Raw genomic sequence first — 15,557 nt, 5'->3', positions numbered from 1 at the left:
ACGCTGGGTGCCATCCAAAAAAACACTAGGGCAGCACTTGAAACATCTTTGAATTGACAAAATTAACATCTGTCAAATTCAGAAGGCAGCCCTGCTGGGATCCGCACGAATACTACGCCGATACATTACAACTTCCTAGGCCTCTGGGTGAGGCTCGAATTGTAATGAAGGCCAACAACCAGCTAAAGATCTGGCAGCTGTGAAATATTATAATAGTAATAATAATAATAATAATAATAATAATAATAATAATAATAATAATAATAATAATAATAATAATAAATGTCGATGTGTACAAATGTTACAACTTCATCGCAAAAAAAGGTTTGTTAAAAATGTAAGTGAATTATCCCTGCTTTATCCCTGTTATCACCTGACAAGGGCAGAATGTATGCCTACATTTAAAGACTGAATGGAAGAGGTTAAGTAATGCTATACATAATTTAAACAAGCACAATACTAATCTTGTCAGAGTCCTTAAGGTATGAATTGAGATTATGTTGGGCCCTTTCTATTTCTTACTGTTGTTCCTTCTCTTTGCAGTTTGGCAGGACTGAAGTCATTGACAACACCTTGAACCCTGATTTTGTGCGCAAGTTCATCCTCGATTACTTTTTTGAAGAGAAGCAAAATTTGCGTTTTGATCTGTGAGTGACACAAATTGGGGCATTCTAGAGATTGGTGGGAATAGGAGAAAGAGAATATCTGTGTAAAGAATAACTAAATACATTGCCCTCTCTGATATTTGCAAAAACATTGAAATTCGTTGAAGGCTTTCATGGCCAGATTCCACTGGTTGTTGTGGGTTTTCCGGGCTGTGTGGCTGTGGTCTGGTAGATCTTGTTCTTAACATTTCGCCTGCATCTGTGGCTGGCATCTTCAGAGGTATATCACAGAGATAAGTCTGTTATACACTGTGTCCAGTGAGAAGGGAAAGTTTAATGGGGCATATATTGTCCATGTCCCCGGGTGGAGAACCAATCAGTAAGTGTTTGGGTGGAACTGCTATGCAAAAATGTGGTTGACTGCATGGTAATTCGGGTGAGGTTTTTCAGTCCAGGGAGTGATTCCCATTTGCATTCCCTGCAGCAGCAACACTCTTAGTGAATGCAAACCATGCGTCTGGGTGGAGTCCATTGTCCATTAACCCTTGTTGAAGTTTTCTTGGTGCTTGTGGGTTTCAATGGCCTCCCTGTGTAGTCTGACATAGCAACGTTCCGAGTTATCCAGAATTTCAGTGTTTTCAAATAAAATGTTATGTCCAGTTTTTGTTTAGAGCATGTTTTGCTACTGCAGATTTTTCAGGATGTTAAGCTGACAGTGTCTTTCATGCTCCTTGATACAAGTTTGAAATTTCAACAAGAAGGAAGAGACTCTGAGAATTAACAGAACTTGGCTATCAGTACTTAAAAACACCAGAATCAAAGGCCAAGGGCATGCTGGGTTCAGCATAAGTTGGGCATAGGGAAAATACAAAGATCCTACATGACTAAAACCTGATTTCTACTTTTCTTCCATACTAGGTATGATGTGGACTCCAAGAGCCCTGACCTTTCAAAACATGTAAGCCAAAAGCACATTCCTTGCTCCCCTTCCCTTCCGTTATACTTTTAGATACTTCTCCTTTTTCCTTACATATTCCATCATTTGTTAAGTCTTGCCATTTTCAATTGCCAAATGCTGTTAATATTCATTGTTTTCTTCCTATTGAATCCGCTCATGCTTTGACTTGTTTTCTTATTTCATTCTGGTTTATTTATCATAATGCTCTTTTAGCCAGTCTTTCCCGCTTCTGCCTTAAGGCTCCTGTTACTGTTTTGCATTCTCCTGCTGCCCATTGAATTTTTTCAGCATGCCAATAAGGTCTCATTTCTTCACTTTTTATTTCATTTTACTGCTCGCTTTCCTTTTCTCATTCTGTTCAAGATTCAAGGGGCTGAGGACAGTTTGACCTGTTTAGAATTGCTCTGCTAGTTATCTTCAAATGTGTTCATTCTCTGCAGGACTTTCACCTCTTTCTCTATATGTCTTCTCCTCTATCTTTGTACTCTTCTGGTTCTCGTTGCTTGTTACATCCCCTTCCTGTCTTATATCTTAGCGTTGTTTTATATTATTGTACCTCTTCAATGGAACTCTTTACCAGCTGATACTTGCTTAATTGATTCTGTTAAAAAAAATCTTCAGATGAATTTATTTTAGCTAGTTCTAGAAGTTTTGGGCCTTCTGCTTCTCTAGTTTATAAAAAATGCTTCTTAAAAAATGTAAGGCTGTTTCCGCACGGCCACGTTCGGGGGGTGCGTCGGTGTATATGACCAGTAGGGGTGGGGAAGACGGCGCAGCCTGCGCGGAGGCTGTGCCATCGCCCGAACGCCTTACCATCCCTCTGACCTTCCAGCGCATCGTCCAGGCCAGGGGACATGCCTCCCTGCCCTGCGCGACAGCTCTGGCGTCGCAGGGCAGGGGGGGCGTGTCCCCTGGCCTGGGCGACGCGCCAGAAGGTCAGAGGGACGGTAAGGCATTTGGGAAAGGGGGGAAATGGTGCCTTCCAGCCAGAAACAGCGGCTTTGCGCGATGCGGCAGTGGCGGCCGTGTGAACCCCTCCCCAGGGACGCTGTTTTTAGCGTCCCTGGGACGCTGTATTCCATCCACTGCATAAATTCTATCTTGTAATTGTTTTTACAGTGCCTTAATTTTAGGCATTTAACTACTATGCATGATTATTACTATTTGCTGCTTCAACAGATGACTTAAAAGATTCCACAAATAACAGATGAAGCCAAAAAACAACAAAATAAATCTTATTACAGTAAATATACCATCAAGAAGCAGGAACACATATAATGAGATGAAATATACCTACAATAAAATCAGTAGATATAGACCACATGTTATACCATTGATCCACAGCCCCTCTGAACTATTTGCATTGTATTGCAACTTTTGCTTCAGGGAATTGGGACTGAATGGACAGAATTCTTCCAGAAATAACAATGGAGATACATTGATAATTTCTCACCTCCAATTTCCAGGGAGTCTTGGACAGTGGAAAATGACTACATCATAATGATCATATTAATTTCCTTCATCAGGATTTCCTGGGTCAGACATTCTGCACACTGGGTGAGATTGTTGGATCTCCAGGAAGCCGCTTGGAGAAGCCTTTGATGTAAGTGCTCAGTCTGTATATATTCTTGAGGCTCTCATGTCTGCTGTGTTTTCAACTGTGACTGCTGGCAAAGTCCAGCTCCAGACATCTTCACTGTTCTGTATCTCCAAGATTTGAATTCAGACAGAAAGTTTTGGACTGCCATAGACTGATAGTAAAGGGACGATCAGTAAAGGGACTAGACTGATAATAAAGGGATAATAAAGGAGCAGCAGTGGCGTAGTGGTTAAGAGCAGATGTACTCTAATCTGGAGGAACTGGGTTTGATTCCCCACTCTGCCTCCTGAGCTGTGGAGGCTTATCTGGGGAGTTCAGATTAGCCTGTACATTCCATCACACACCAGCTGGGTGACCTTGGGCTAGTCACAATTATTCTGAGCTCTCTCAGCCCCACCTACCTCATGGGGTGTTTGTTGTGAGGGGGGGAGGGTAAGGAGTTCTCTCCTATAGGAGAGAAAGGGGGATATAAATCCAACTCTTCTTCTATGGACCAAATGCGGGTGGAGACTTTTCTTGGGTTTACTGCTAGGTAAACAGTTAAGGAGTTACTGATATAAACTGATGCTCCTATTTCTTCTGCTTTTCCATTCTCTGATAAGCAGCTGAGACTTTTTTCATGACCCACTGAAATTAACCCAAAAACAACAGCAGAAGACGACATAGGGCATGCATATCTCTATTTCAAAATTATGTCAATTCTGTACTAGTTTGCATTCTTCCAAAGAATCCTGGGAATTGTATATTGCTGAAGATACTCAAAACACTCTTTGGGATCTCTTATGTGTACATAGATAACTTCATATCTCTGGGATCCCTGGGAGAGGAGATGGTGGTTAAATCAGTTGATGTCTATTATACAGTATGAATTCTGAACAACAGCAACAACTGGAGTGCTGCTTAGCTACAGTCTCAGTTGGGTCTCCATTTAGTACTGAATTTCTGCTTCCTATAGCACATGTTGCTATAGTTGATGCAAGTTATTCCTGAACCATATTAACATACCTTAGACTTGAGGCACTAGATCACTGACAATTTGTGTTCTGCATAATCTTACTAGCTCAAGAGAGGCTTTGCTGGATAATTAGATGTAGGTCTTTTGATAAAGAGGAATTTTTGTTTTTCTATTTTTCTTAAATGACAGCTACATGAAGCTGCTTTTTACACAATCAGATCATTGGTATATCAAGGTTAATATTTTCTGTTCTGACTGATGCCAGTTCTCCATAGTCACAGGCAGTGGTCTTTCACATCATCTCCTATGTGAAAGATATCAGGGATTAAATCCCAGCTCATATACAGTATGGCTGTAGTGGGCACATGAGAACTGGGCATTGAAATACCTAAACCCAAGATAAATCAAACATAAAAACCAAAGTGGAAAATTCAACTGGAACAGAAGATTAAAAAACTAAGATCAGATGCTAGTAACATGAAAAATATGAAGGAACAAAGATTAGAGAATGGCAAGATTATGGAAGAACTAATTAGAAGGTACTGGCTAGACACTAGAACAATTGGAGAAGCACTGGAGATCACCAAACAACAAATAACAGCCACAGTAAGAAAAACTGAAAGATACGAAGCAAGAAATATCCAGTACAGACAAAATCAGCAATTTCAATCAGACCAAAGGCATTTCTACCAAAGCCTCAACACAAAGATGAATGTTGAAAGAAAAAAACCCAGCAAAAAACAATGCAATACTTCAGTTTTGGAAAGATCTGTGGGAAAACAATAAGGATTACAACAGGAAGGCACATTGGATAATTTTTTTTTGAGAAAGGTGCTGGCAAAAAAAAACAAATGCAAGAACTGGAAATAACAACTGGTATGATAAAACATCAAATCAAGAAAGTGAAAAACTGGACAGCACCTGGATATGATCAACTCCATAGCTTCTGGCTCAAATACCTAACCAGTTTGCACCCAAACATGGTCAAGCAGTTCAGTGAAACGATGCAAAATCATGAAATCAATTAATGGCTAACAATTGGGAAGACATACTTAATTCAGAAAGGTCTGGTCAAAGGGACAACATGTGGAAACTACAGACAAATAAATACGTTGGCCTACAATTTTCAAACTGCTCAGTGGCATAATAGCGGATAACATCATGGACTACTTGGAAGCTAATAACATCCTGCCAGTGGAGCAATAAGGGAACAAAAGGAGGAGCAGGGGTACAAAATATCAACTCCTGATAGACAAAATAATAATGGAGAACTGCAAGAATCTAAAAACGAATTTGCATATGGTCTGGATCAATTACAAGAAGGCATTTGACTCACTGCCCCATAGTTGGATCATGAAATGCTTGGAAACAGTTGGTATCAGCAAAAACATTTGAGTTTTCACTGAAAAAGTGATGAGATAATGGAAAACTGAACTGACAGTCGGAAATGAAAACTATGGAACAGTCAATATCAAGCGAGGAATTTTCCATGGTGATTAACTATTGTCCTTATTATCATTAATTATCATTGCCATGATCTCACTAACAGTAATTTTAAAGAAAATAAAGTTGGGATATCAAATGGCCAAAGACTTGGAAAAAATCTCACATTTGCTGTACATGGATTATTTGAAGCTCTACAGGAAATCAGTCACAGAAATCCAGTCACTAGTGAACACAGTCCGAATATTCAGCACAGACATTTTGATGGAGTTTGGCTTGGAAAAGTGAGCCACTGTGGAGATAAAAAGGGGCAAGGTCACTGAGAGTGATGGCATCGAAATGCCTGATGGCCAACTAATCCAGTGCAACCAAAAGGAAGCCTATAAATACCTGGGCATTTTGCAGCTGAATAACATCAAGCATAGGTAAGTGAAGACTGTGGTCAGCAGAGAATATACGCAGAAGATCAGGAAAATATACGCAGAAGATCAGGAAAATACTGATAGACTATTCCTTCCCTGGAGATCTGATGGCAGAGGATTACTGCAAGTAAAGCAAACAGTGGAAAAGGAGAATCATGTGTTGGCTGATTATGTAAAAGAAAGTCAAGAACAGGCATTGATTGAAGTGAAGAAAAGACTATTACTGAAAGCCCAGAGGACCAAACAGGAGTACAGAAAAAATGTGATTAAAACAAGGACTGAAAGCTGGCACAATAAAGCATTACATGGAGAAGTTCAAGAACAAGGTGGACATTGAAAAGACCTGGTTGTGATTATCAACTGGAACTCTGAGAAAGGTAACCGAATCACTTGTGGGACTATTGAATCCAAACAGACAACATATTGACACACAATACACCGAACATCACTGTGATCGAGAACAAGAAAGTGACCATCATCGACATAACAGTACCTGGTGACAGCAGGGTCATTGAAAAAGAACATGAGAAGGTAACTAAAGACCATGGTGGTGCTCCAGGTTGTTGTACCATGTTGGGATACTCTTTGAATCTAATTTGAGAGGGCAATGATAGTGCAGAACTTTGATGACACAATTGTACCCTCAAGACTTCCATTTATCACAAAAAGTATTGCTGTTCAATGCTTGAGAGAACTTCGTCCAAGCCCGAAGAAGGCAGCAGCTGCTAAGGGTTGACGTTCAATTGCCCACCATAATTGGAAATGGAGATATGTACAAAGGGAGAGAGATTCCCTCTTTCTCTTCTGTCTTTTGAGAAGCTACTTATTAGTTCAGGAGCACAATAGGAGGGTGAGTGCAAAGTGCAAGGCAGTATGGAAGAACTGGAGTGGGGAGGGAGGAATGAGACAGACTCCATATACCTTCCAATACCACCCCAGCAGGGAAACCACTCTCTGACCAGGCTGGTCAGATTTTTCCTGCCTTTTTTACTTCAGGGACTGAGCTGCTTCTAATGTGGTAGTGTTGGTGATATGAAGTACGTTCCCTCAGCACTGTTATACTTACCAGAAGATGAAGGAATTCTGTTCTTTAAAAACTTTTCTTGGCAAATCCCTTAGAGATAACTTCAAAGAATAAAAGATTTATTTAACAGGGAGGAGATGGAATTGGAGATAAATAACTGGGTAGAAGGAATGGAGGAGGCAGTAGAAATATATATTTACAAAAGAGAACCTTGGCAGATAAGCAGCATTTGTTCTCAGGCACAGGCTTAAATAAGTTTGGTCAGTTTCAGTAAGCTTAGATGGTAAATTTAGGCCGTTTCCGCACGGGCAATGAATGGCGACCTGGAGACGGTAAAAACGCCGTCTCCAGGCCTCCATTCGCACAGGGGGTGCAGCTGCAACGCAGCCGCGCCACCCTCGTGCCGCCCTCCCGGCCTGAAGCCGGCGTTTCCCCAGAGCGCTTCCCAGCGCTCTTTTTTGGGAAACGCCGCAGTGAAGCCGCTGCCGAGCGAACGGCAGCAGCTTCACGCTGCCTCCCCCACCCGGCACTCACCTTGTCCCCGGGCCTCCGGCGTGTCGCCGAGGCCTGGGGACACGCCCCCCTGTCCTGCGCCGCTGGAGCAGGCGCGCAGGGCCAGGGGGCGTGTCCCCAGGCCTCGGCGACGCTCCAGAGGCCCGGGGACATGCCGGGTCGGCCGGGCGCCGGCGCTCCGTGGCGCCGGCTGCCCGGCTGTTCCCAGGACCGTCCATGCGAACGGTCCCAGTGTCTTCGGGTCGATGTCATAAATGCCGACCCGGCCGATTCCGCCTTTGTGCGGAAACGGCCTTAGATTTTCTAAGGATGGTACAGTTACTTAGTTCTCAGTTTGCTTAGGTATTCTGGCTAACGGATGTAAATTCTGGGTTGTATCGGGCTTGGTACATTTACTTCAGCACCCCCACAGATAGATATCCCAAAATAACATAAAACACTCTCTTGCGGAAAATAAAAACAAAACTTAATACTACAGACTAACTGGTCTCAGGGATTCCCCCCCTTTTCCCCCTGGAAGATATATTCCTCTCCTGGTTATATATCTGCCCCTAAGCCTGGGCCCTCAATAACTTAACCACCAGTTCTCATAGTCTGTGTATATTTGTTTTCTACCACAGCACCCAGGGCTGTCACACGGTAGGACAGGCCAAAATCACACTGATTGCCACTACCTTCTCTTGTTGCATTAAGAGCTTAGCTAAGACAGATAGATCTTAACATTAGGAGTTCTAAAGTCTAAAAACTTCCCATAATGTTCTGTCAGGAAGTTAACCTCCTCCCCCTCTTCATTGTCTAGCCATCAGGCCAATCAGAGTGCAGGATGCCACAGCCAATCATGTAGCTTCTCCTGTTCCTAGGCCTGCATACCTCACTCTGAAGGTAAACAGTGCTTGCTTCAGACAGACCTGCACTTTTAAATTAAACTTTTACTCTGCCCCAAGCCCTGCCCCGTCCTCAGTGCTTATAAAAGCAGCTCTCCAGGGTCGGGGACAGCAGACTCCCCTGCCCCGCTCTCCCCCACCCCCACCAGCTGAACTCCCAGCCAGCAGCCCCTTCTGCCCTCCTCTCTGGGCAGAGGCATAGCTAGGAAAAATGGAGCCTGATGCAAAATCTGAGTTTTGTGCCCCTCCCCCATGGGCGGCCACTGTGATGCTGGAATCCACCCCCAAACAGCATCACTTTCAATGGTGTTTAAACTAGAGAGCCCAAATTCTCCTTTTAAATTCACCTTAAAGGGAGAATCTGGGGTCCCCAGTTAAAACAACATTGAAAGTGATGCTATTTTGGGGTGGAATCTCTCCCACCCTGAAGCAGCATCACTTTCAATATTTAAACTGGGAACCTCACATTCTCCCTTTAAATCCATGCCGAAGGGTGTGGATTTAAAAGGAGAATCTGGTGGAACTTGGCGGGTGACTGCTGTTAGGGGTGGAATTGTTAAGCTAGCAGCACCAAACTTTCAGGGTATCTTTAGGAGACTCTCCTAGTGATACTACCCAGGTTTGGTGAAGTTTGGTTCACGGGGTCCAAAGTTATAGATCCTCAAATGTGTAGCCCCTATCTTCCATAGTTCCCATTGGAAACAATGGGGGATGGGAGCACCCCCCCTTGGGAGTCCATAACTTTGGAACCCCTGGACCAAACTTCACAAAACATGGGTGGTAACAGTAAGAGGCTCTCCTGATGATATCAACCAGGTCTGGTGAATTTTGGGTCAGGGGGTCCAAAGTTATCGACCCTCAAAGGTGTAGCCCCCATCTTCTATTAGCTCCCATTGGAAACAATGGGGGATGGGGGCACCCCCTTTGGGAGTCCATAACTTTGGACTCCCAGACCAAACTTCACAAAACCTGGGTGGTATCAGTAAGAGACTCTCCGAATGATACCACCCAGGTTTGGTGAAGTTTGGGTCAGGGGGTCCAAAGTTATGTACCCTCAAAGGTGTAGCCCCCATCTTCTATTAGCTGCCATTGGAAACAATGTGGGATGGGACACCCCTTTGGGAGTACATAACTTTGGACCCCCTGAACCAACCCTCACCAAACCTGAGTAGTATCATCAGGAGAGTCTCCCAAAACATCTCTGAAATTTTTGTGCTGCTAGCCCTGGGGTCTGCAACCTGCGGCTTTCCAGATGTTCATGGACTACAAATGCCATCAGCCCCTGCCAGCATGGCCTGATGGGAATTGTAGTCCATGAACATCTGGAGAGCTGCAGGTTGCAAACCCCTGGGCTAGCCTAAAAACTGCGCCCCCTGCAGGCAAAAAACTGAAAAAAACACTTAGAAATATTTTTTTAAAAAACAAACGGGGGCGGAGCTTCGGACATGTAATGGGGTTTTTTTGAACCCAAGAACCCCCCTTACCTACGTCCTTGCTGCAGTCCATTCCAGTGAGCATTACAGAAACTCACACAGACTTAATTATTATTGCTGTTTGTAATACTCTAGAAAGCCCAGGTACTAAGAAAAGCAGCAGGTACTAAGGCCAATCCTGGCTATAAAGCCACATAAGGGAAAGCTGGTTTCTAACAGTTATTTATATCATGGAGCATTCCTAGTGGGCAAAACACTTTCCAGTCCTCGTATGTTCCTGCATCACTTGGGCAGGGAAGTCAATATTATTTCAGTCCTATAGCTAGAGAAAGGAAGCTCAGAAATAGCACTTGCTAGTGTTGCCAGGCCAAAGCTGACAGTCCAAAAAAAATATTAAGGGCTGCGGTCTCACCAATGTACTGACATCACTTCCAGTGAAAATTAGAAGTGACATCATGGGATGCTCTAGAATTCATTAAAAAATTGTACAATAAAACCAATTCCATTTTTTCTCCAGAAGTGATGTCAGTTCCAGTTTTCACTAGAAGTGATTGATTCCATCAATTTTCACCAGAAGCTGTAATGCTGGTGTGCTCCCTGATTCCTCTCCCCTCGATGTCCTCCCATCTGCACTTCACTCATCAGTGGGAATATTTCAGACTTCTTGAAGGTCACCTGCTGTAGCTGTGGCAGGCGACCCCCTGGCAATCCTATGATTTGCTGAAAGTCATCTGAGTGAGCATGAGGATCTTCCACTGCCATGACTGAATAATGGAGGACAATAACTTCCATTTTTATAGAGCACAACATATGCACAACAGAGCAGAAATACAAAAATTGCCTATTTTCCCTTTTGTGTGCAATTTGGATTGATGGAAGTGGAGAATAGAGGACAGGACCTCATGCATGAGGCCATTTTCTGTTTTCGAAACAGAATGTAAAAAGTATGTTCTTTCTGAGTTGCCTGTTGCAATTGAGGTTCTCTCAAGGTTAAGAATTATTGGAGTGGTTTGGGTATTTGGGCCAAGGCTGTCTGTAAGAGTATCAAAATTCTATACAAGGTACACACATTTGGTTCTTTCTGAAGGAAATCTATACGCAATACATATGCATGTGGCAATTTTTAGCATTTGCATAAAAGACCTCATTTCAGCACAGAATGGACCACTGATCTTATTGTACTCTCCCACCTTTTTATGACCCAGAACTGAAAGTTTCTTAGTTAACTGCATAAACATTAGTGTTTTCCCTCTCTTTCTTCCTCCCAAAAGGCTGTTTCCAGGCTTCCCATTAGTGTGTCTGCAGCTAGTTTCTGTGATGATCCTCATACTGTTTGAAGGACTTTATTTCATGTGAGTCAGACACTCCTATACTGAAAAGCCTGGAAATGGCAGTAAATGGGTCAAATGGCCTATTTCCCAAGCCATTGCACCCCACATTACTTTCCAGCAATATTTGGGCTGGGCTAATCATGAGCTAAGCTAACAGATCCACACAACGGAAAGGCTGTATTGGCTTTTTGCATCCCGTTGTAATGACCACTTTTTAAGTGGTTGTAGTCAGGTGCCAAATACTGATATGGGTTTGGTTCAGTATACTGTCAGCATGGACCGAGCCAGCTGAATCCCTGGTGGCAAGCTGGAAGGTTGGGCGAGCCATGAAAGCTACAGGCTGAAAGGATTGTGTAGTAAAGTCCAGAGACATTTTAATTACAGGAGTGATTTGTAGGCACACCCAACTGAATAGAAAGTATAACTCTGGAAATGGCCTTCATATCCCCAAGGAGTGGAAGAAGAGCAAACCCTTCCTTCCAGTGCAGAATCACTTTGTGCCCATGTCGAACTGATTGATTGCACCACAACCCGCAGAGCTGATATGCTGTCACAGAGCACACACTATGCCAGCAACTGTATTGACTTAATAACAAACACAGAGGGGAGTATGAAATGTGCCCCTACATCAGCAAAATCTCCTCTCTGCTTGGATCTCCAGGAGGTGTGAGCAGGCTTGTCAAGCACAGCTACAAAGACCATGTTTTTGTGCATGTTCTCCCTCAGGTGCCAGGCGAATTGGAGACCAAAGATGCAAGAGCTGCTGACACAGCACTGTACCTTTTCATCTGCTAGGCTGTGTTTTGGTGCTGATAGTTTAGAGGAGCCGAGGAACAGCCTGCTTCTGGGAGAAAGCAAAGCATAATTGGCCTCTGTGTTTTGAATGATCTGTGTTCAGCCTGCAAAACTGGGGAACTGAAAATGACATGGAAACGGAATGAAAAACAATATTAATCCACAATGCATCCCCCTTCTCCAGTAGTGTATTCAGGAGCAGCTCAGGATATTATGGAGTGTGAGGATGAAGATCCAAATTCCCCACCACAGCGTGGGAATCCAATAAAATTCAGTTTAAATTTAATTGGGGATGTCCAGTTCTGCATTTTGCATTTAATCCTTATCAGTTTTCATTTGGCAGCTGCAGCATACATTGTTCTTATCAAGGTCAGCATTTTCTGCTCTGTCACTGACTATTTTGCACTTAATCTGCATTTATGTTATAGACCATCTGAAGAGTAAAGGGACAGTGTTTTAAGACAGGCTCAGGCCTTAGTGCTGAGATTTCACTTCAGATGAAGCACTTCAGCCTCTCTCTTGCTGCTTGTTTGGTGCTTTCGTGCCAGATTCTGAAGGACGTTCCTCAAAAATGTGGTTAACTACATTACATGGAAAAATCCTGCAGTAGCAGAATACCTTGGTTGCCAACTTGCCTCACTCTGGAGCTCTGCAGTCCTTTACTTACATTGGCCACTGATTCTAATTTACTTCTTTCACAGCTGTGATGCATCTCTGCATCAAAGCTGTAAGATGTCTGGGTAGAGGGAACAGCATACAAGGGAGGTTTTCCAACCTTTCTGGAGAGAATTATGTCTCTCTAGAGAGCTAATTCCAATGTTCCTTGCTAGCAAAATAACTCCTTTGAAGGCAACAGACTTCTTAAGCATGGTTACTAGCTATGTTGTTTCATTAAAGCTTTTTTAGCGCTCCCTAATTCACAAGCTGAAAACCCTTTGAGTAGTTTTTTTTAGCTTAAAACTGGTAGTAGGGAGGGAAAGTGAGCCTCCCTCCCTCCCTCCCTCCTTCCCACACACACACACACACACACACACACATTCAGCACTCAGTATAATTTCCTTGCACAGCAGTCCTTGTCACTGGAGACTCAATTTCCATTATAAAAAGTAATTCTTCACAGTTTGCAGCTGTGCAGTGCAGGCAAGGACTGAATGCCTGCAGTGCACAGGAGATGAGTCCCTTTGATCTGAGAGTAAGTGCTTTTCAATGGGCAAGACAAGTACACCTGAAACATCTGGACATATAATCATAGCAGTCTTTGATCTAATTCCTAAGTTTAGTGAAGGAATTCACGGAGTCATGCACTCTGTTTCTATTTAGACAGCAAGAGGACAGAGGCAGGAGTTCTTTTGGACGCCTGTACAACCAGCTGGAAGAAGGGGGGGCCGGGTGAAACATGGTGATTTTCACATCTCAATAGAAAAAGCCAGTGTTGGAAATGGTCCACAACCATTGTTGTTGTCCCGGGAAACAACAGGAAGAAAATATCTGTTGGAAAGAAGAGAAGTGTTGTTCTTTCTCATGGGAATAGCATACATGGGTGGGGCAGCTGCAGAGATAGCTCTGAATCCACTTGGGACCATTAGACTTCAGTCACCAGTAAACATGTGTGTGTTCATAAAGGAAAAAACTAAATTAGCTTCTTACGTCCTTTTTAAAAAATGGAGAGGAGCTTTTTGATAACAGAATCACATCAAATTGTCCTGGGAAATCAGTCCAATAGGTATTTCTATTTGTTTCAATAGAAAATACATTTCTGGGGGTAAACCCTACCCCCAGTTGGGATAAAGTTCTCATTGGGATTGTACCAGTTACCCAAGGAATCCTCCTGACAAAATTTCAGGCACGTAAAAGAGCTGTTGGACTCTTCATTTTCATACCAGGCACATTGATCCTTAAAGGGGGATGACGCCAATCCTGTTCCCACAGGATCAAAGCAAAAGTACAAAAGACAAAAGGCATTTTACACCAATAAAGAATTGAGCTAAACCAGGCCCTGACCAACTGGCAGGAAAGGGAGAGGAGCATCCCTTACTACCCTGAGCAGCCCTTCCCAACACCTCTTGTCAGAATTAGGGCCATTCTGACAGAGGCAAGTGTGGGACAAAGAGGTCCATTTCGAAATATTCTCCATGCTTTTATTCTTCTGTTCCTGTTGCATTTTTGTGGGAAGTCAAGTGCTGTGATGACATGTGAAGAAAAACCGCAGATCAGATGGCTTCTCCACAAATTTAACTTTCCTGAAGTTATCCCACCCCTCGTTCAGCATTCTTGCTTAGGATTGCCTTCCTTGACTGCCTTTTTACTTCTATTGTGTTATGGGGGGGGGGGGTTATTGGCTTTCAGCAAACTAAAGTTTTACTTCCCTCTCACCCCGCACCCCTCCCCCTTCTCCTGCCAGGCCCCCAGTGTGATAATAGTGTGATTATTTCAGGGATATTATTAGCATTAAACCTAGTTTTGGGGAAGCAGTGTAGGTAACCCTGTTAAGCGCTGTTAAACCCCACTGATTTTCATGGGAAGAACTAAAGCATGATCCTTTACCTGGGAGTAAGCTCAGTTGTTGGCAATGGGGCTTGCTCCTGAGTAAACCCTCCTAGGGTCGTGATTCACCCATTCAAAGCATTGCATGGCTGCTTCAAAGCAAAGCCACTGACTACCATCAAGCTTACTCCCGAGTAATACACACCTCAGAGCCAACCGTTTTTTCTAAACTAATACTTCAGTATTCAGGTTAAATTGCCGTGTTGGCACTTTGCAATAAATAAGTGAGTTTTGGGTTGCAGTTTGGGCACTCGGTCTCGAAAAGGTTCTCCATCACTGTCATAGCCCCAGGGATTTGTGCCACATGATAGCTCATTGTGATCAATTTGCCACTATCCTTGCAGACAAAATTGCTTTGATCCACTCTGAGTTAGATGCCAGGATGGATGAATGCCCAAATGATACATCTTTGGATCTGCTTGCCTAAGTTATATGGATAATTTTAGTTTGTGGATCCAAGGGATGTGGACAAGATTCTTGGAGAAGTGAGACCAATTATCATTCGTCAGACATGGAAACTGAATCAATATCCCTGGAGTAGTTGAAAAGTAGACAAGCGATTTGAGATCTCCCCTGTCTTGGATGGGATTTGCAGGTTGGGAATGTTGCTTGACACAGCAGTTGCCTGAGAAAACCAGGGGGCTGCTGTGGCTTGGAGTGCACTTGCCCAGCTCTGGCTCGTGCATCAGCTGCATCCTTTCCTGAGTCAGTCAAATGTAGCCACAGTGATTCATACTTTAATTTCATCTAGATCAGGGGTCTGCAACCTGTGGCTCCGGAGCTGCATGTGGCTCTTTCAGCCTTATACTGCAGCTCCGCGTGGCCTGGAGGTTGGAGGGTAGCGTGGGCATGTCCCTCCAGCCCTCCAGAGCAGCACTGGAAGGAAAGGAAAGTGGAGGGGCCGAACCAGAGACAGCTCCGTGCGTCAGGGCACCGCTTTTCGTGTCCCCTCCACTCACCTCTCCTTCCAGCGCTGCTCTGGAGGGCTGGAGTGACACGATCCCTGGAGGTTGGAGGGTAGCATGGGCATGTCCCTCTAGAGCAGCTGCC

At 43.7% G+C, this 15,557-nt stretch overlaps 1 protein-coding gene across 6 annotated transcripts in view; it reads left to right on the top strand.

Moving 5' to 3' along the window:
* LOC125432581 (copine-5-like) overlaps window positions 1–15,557 on the top strand; it is a 164,197-nt gene that overhangs the window by 65,916 nt on the left and 82,724 nt on the right. For all 6 annotated transcript variants that reach the window (XR_007244497.1, XR_007244498.1, XM_048496268.1 and 3 more), the window contains exons 4-6: window positions 544–647; window positions 1,524–1,563; window positions 3,090–3,166. Coding sequence is in view for 4 of the 6 variants with exons in the window: in XM_048496268.1 (XP_048352225.1) it covers window positions 544–647; window positions 1,524–1,563; window positions 3,090–3,166 (221 nt within the window). In the remaining 2 variants the exon portion in view is untranslated. The remainder of the gene's footprint in view (window positions 1–543; window positions 648–1,523; window positions 1,564–3,089; window positions 3,167–15,557) is intronic.

This window comes from Sphaerodactylus townsendi, linkage group LG05 (genome assembly GCF_021028975.2).
Source record: "Sphaerodactylus townsendi isolate TG3544 linkage group LG05, MPM_Stown_v2.3, whole genome shotgun sequence".
In the NCBI taxonomy this organism is placed as follows: Eukaryota; Metazoa; Chordata; class Lepidosauria; order Squamata; family Sphaerodactylidae; genus Sphaerodactylus; species Sphaerodactylus townsendi.
This window is presented reverse-complemented; position numbering and strand designations above follow the sequence as displayed.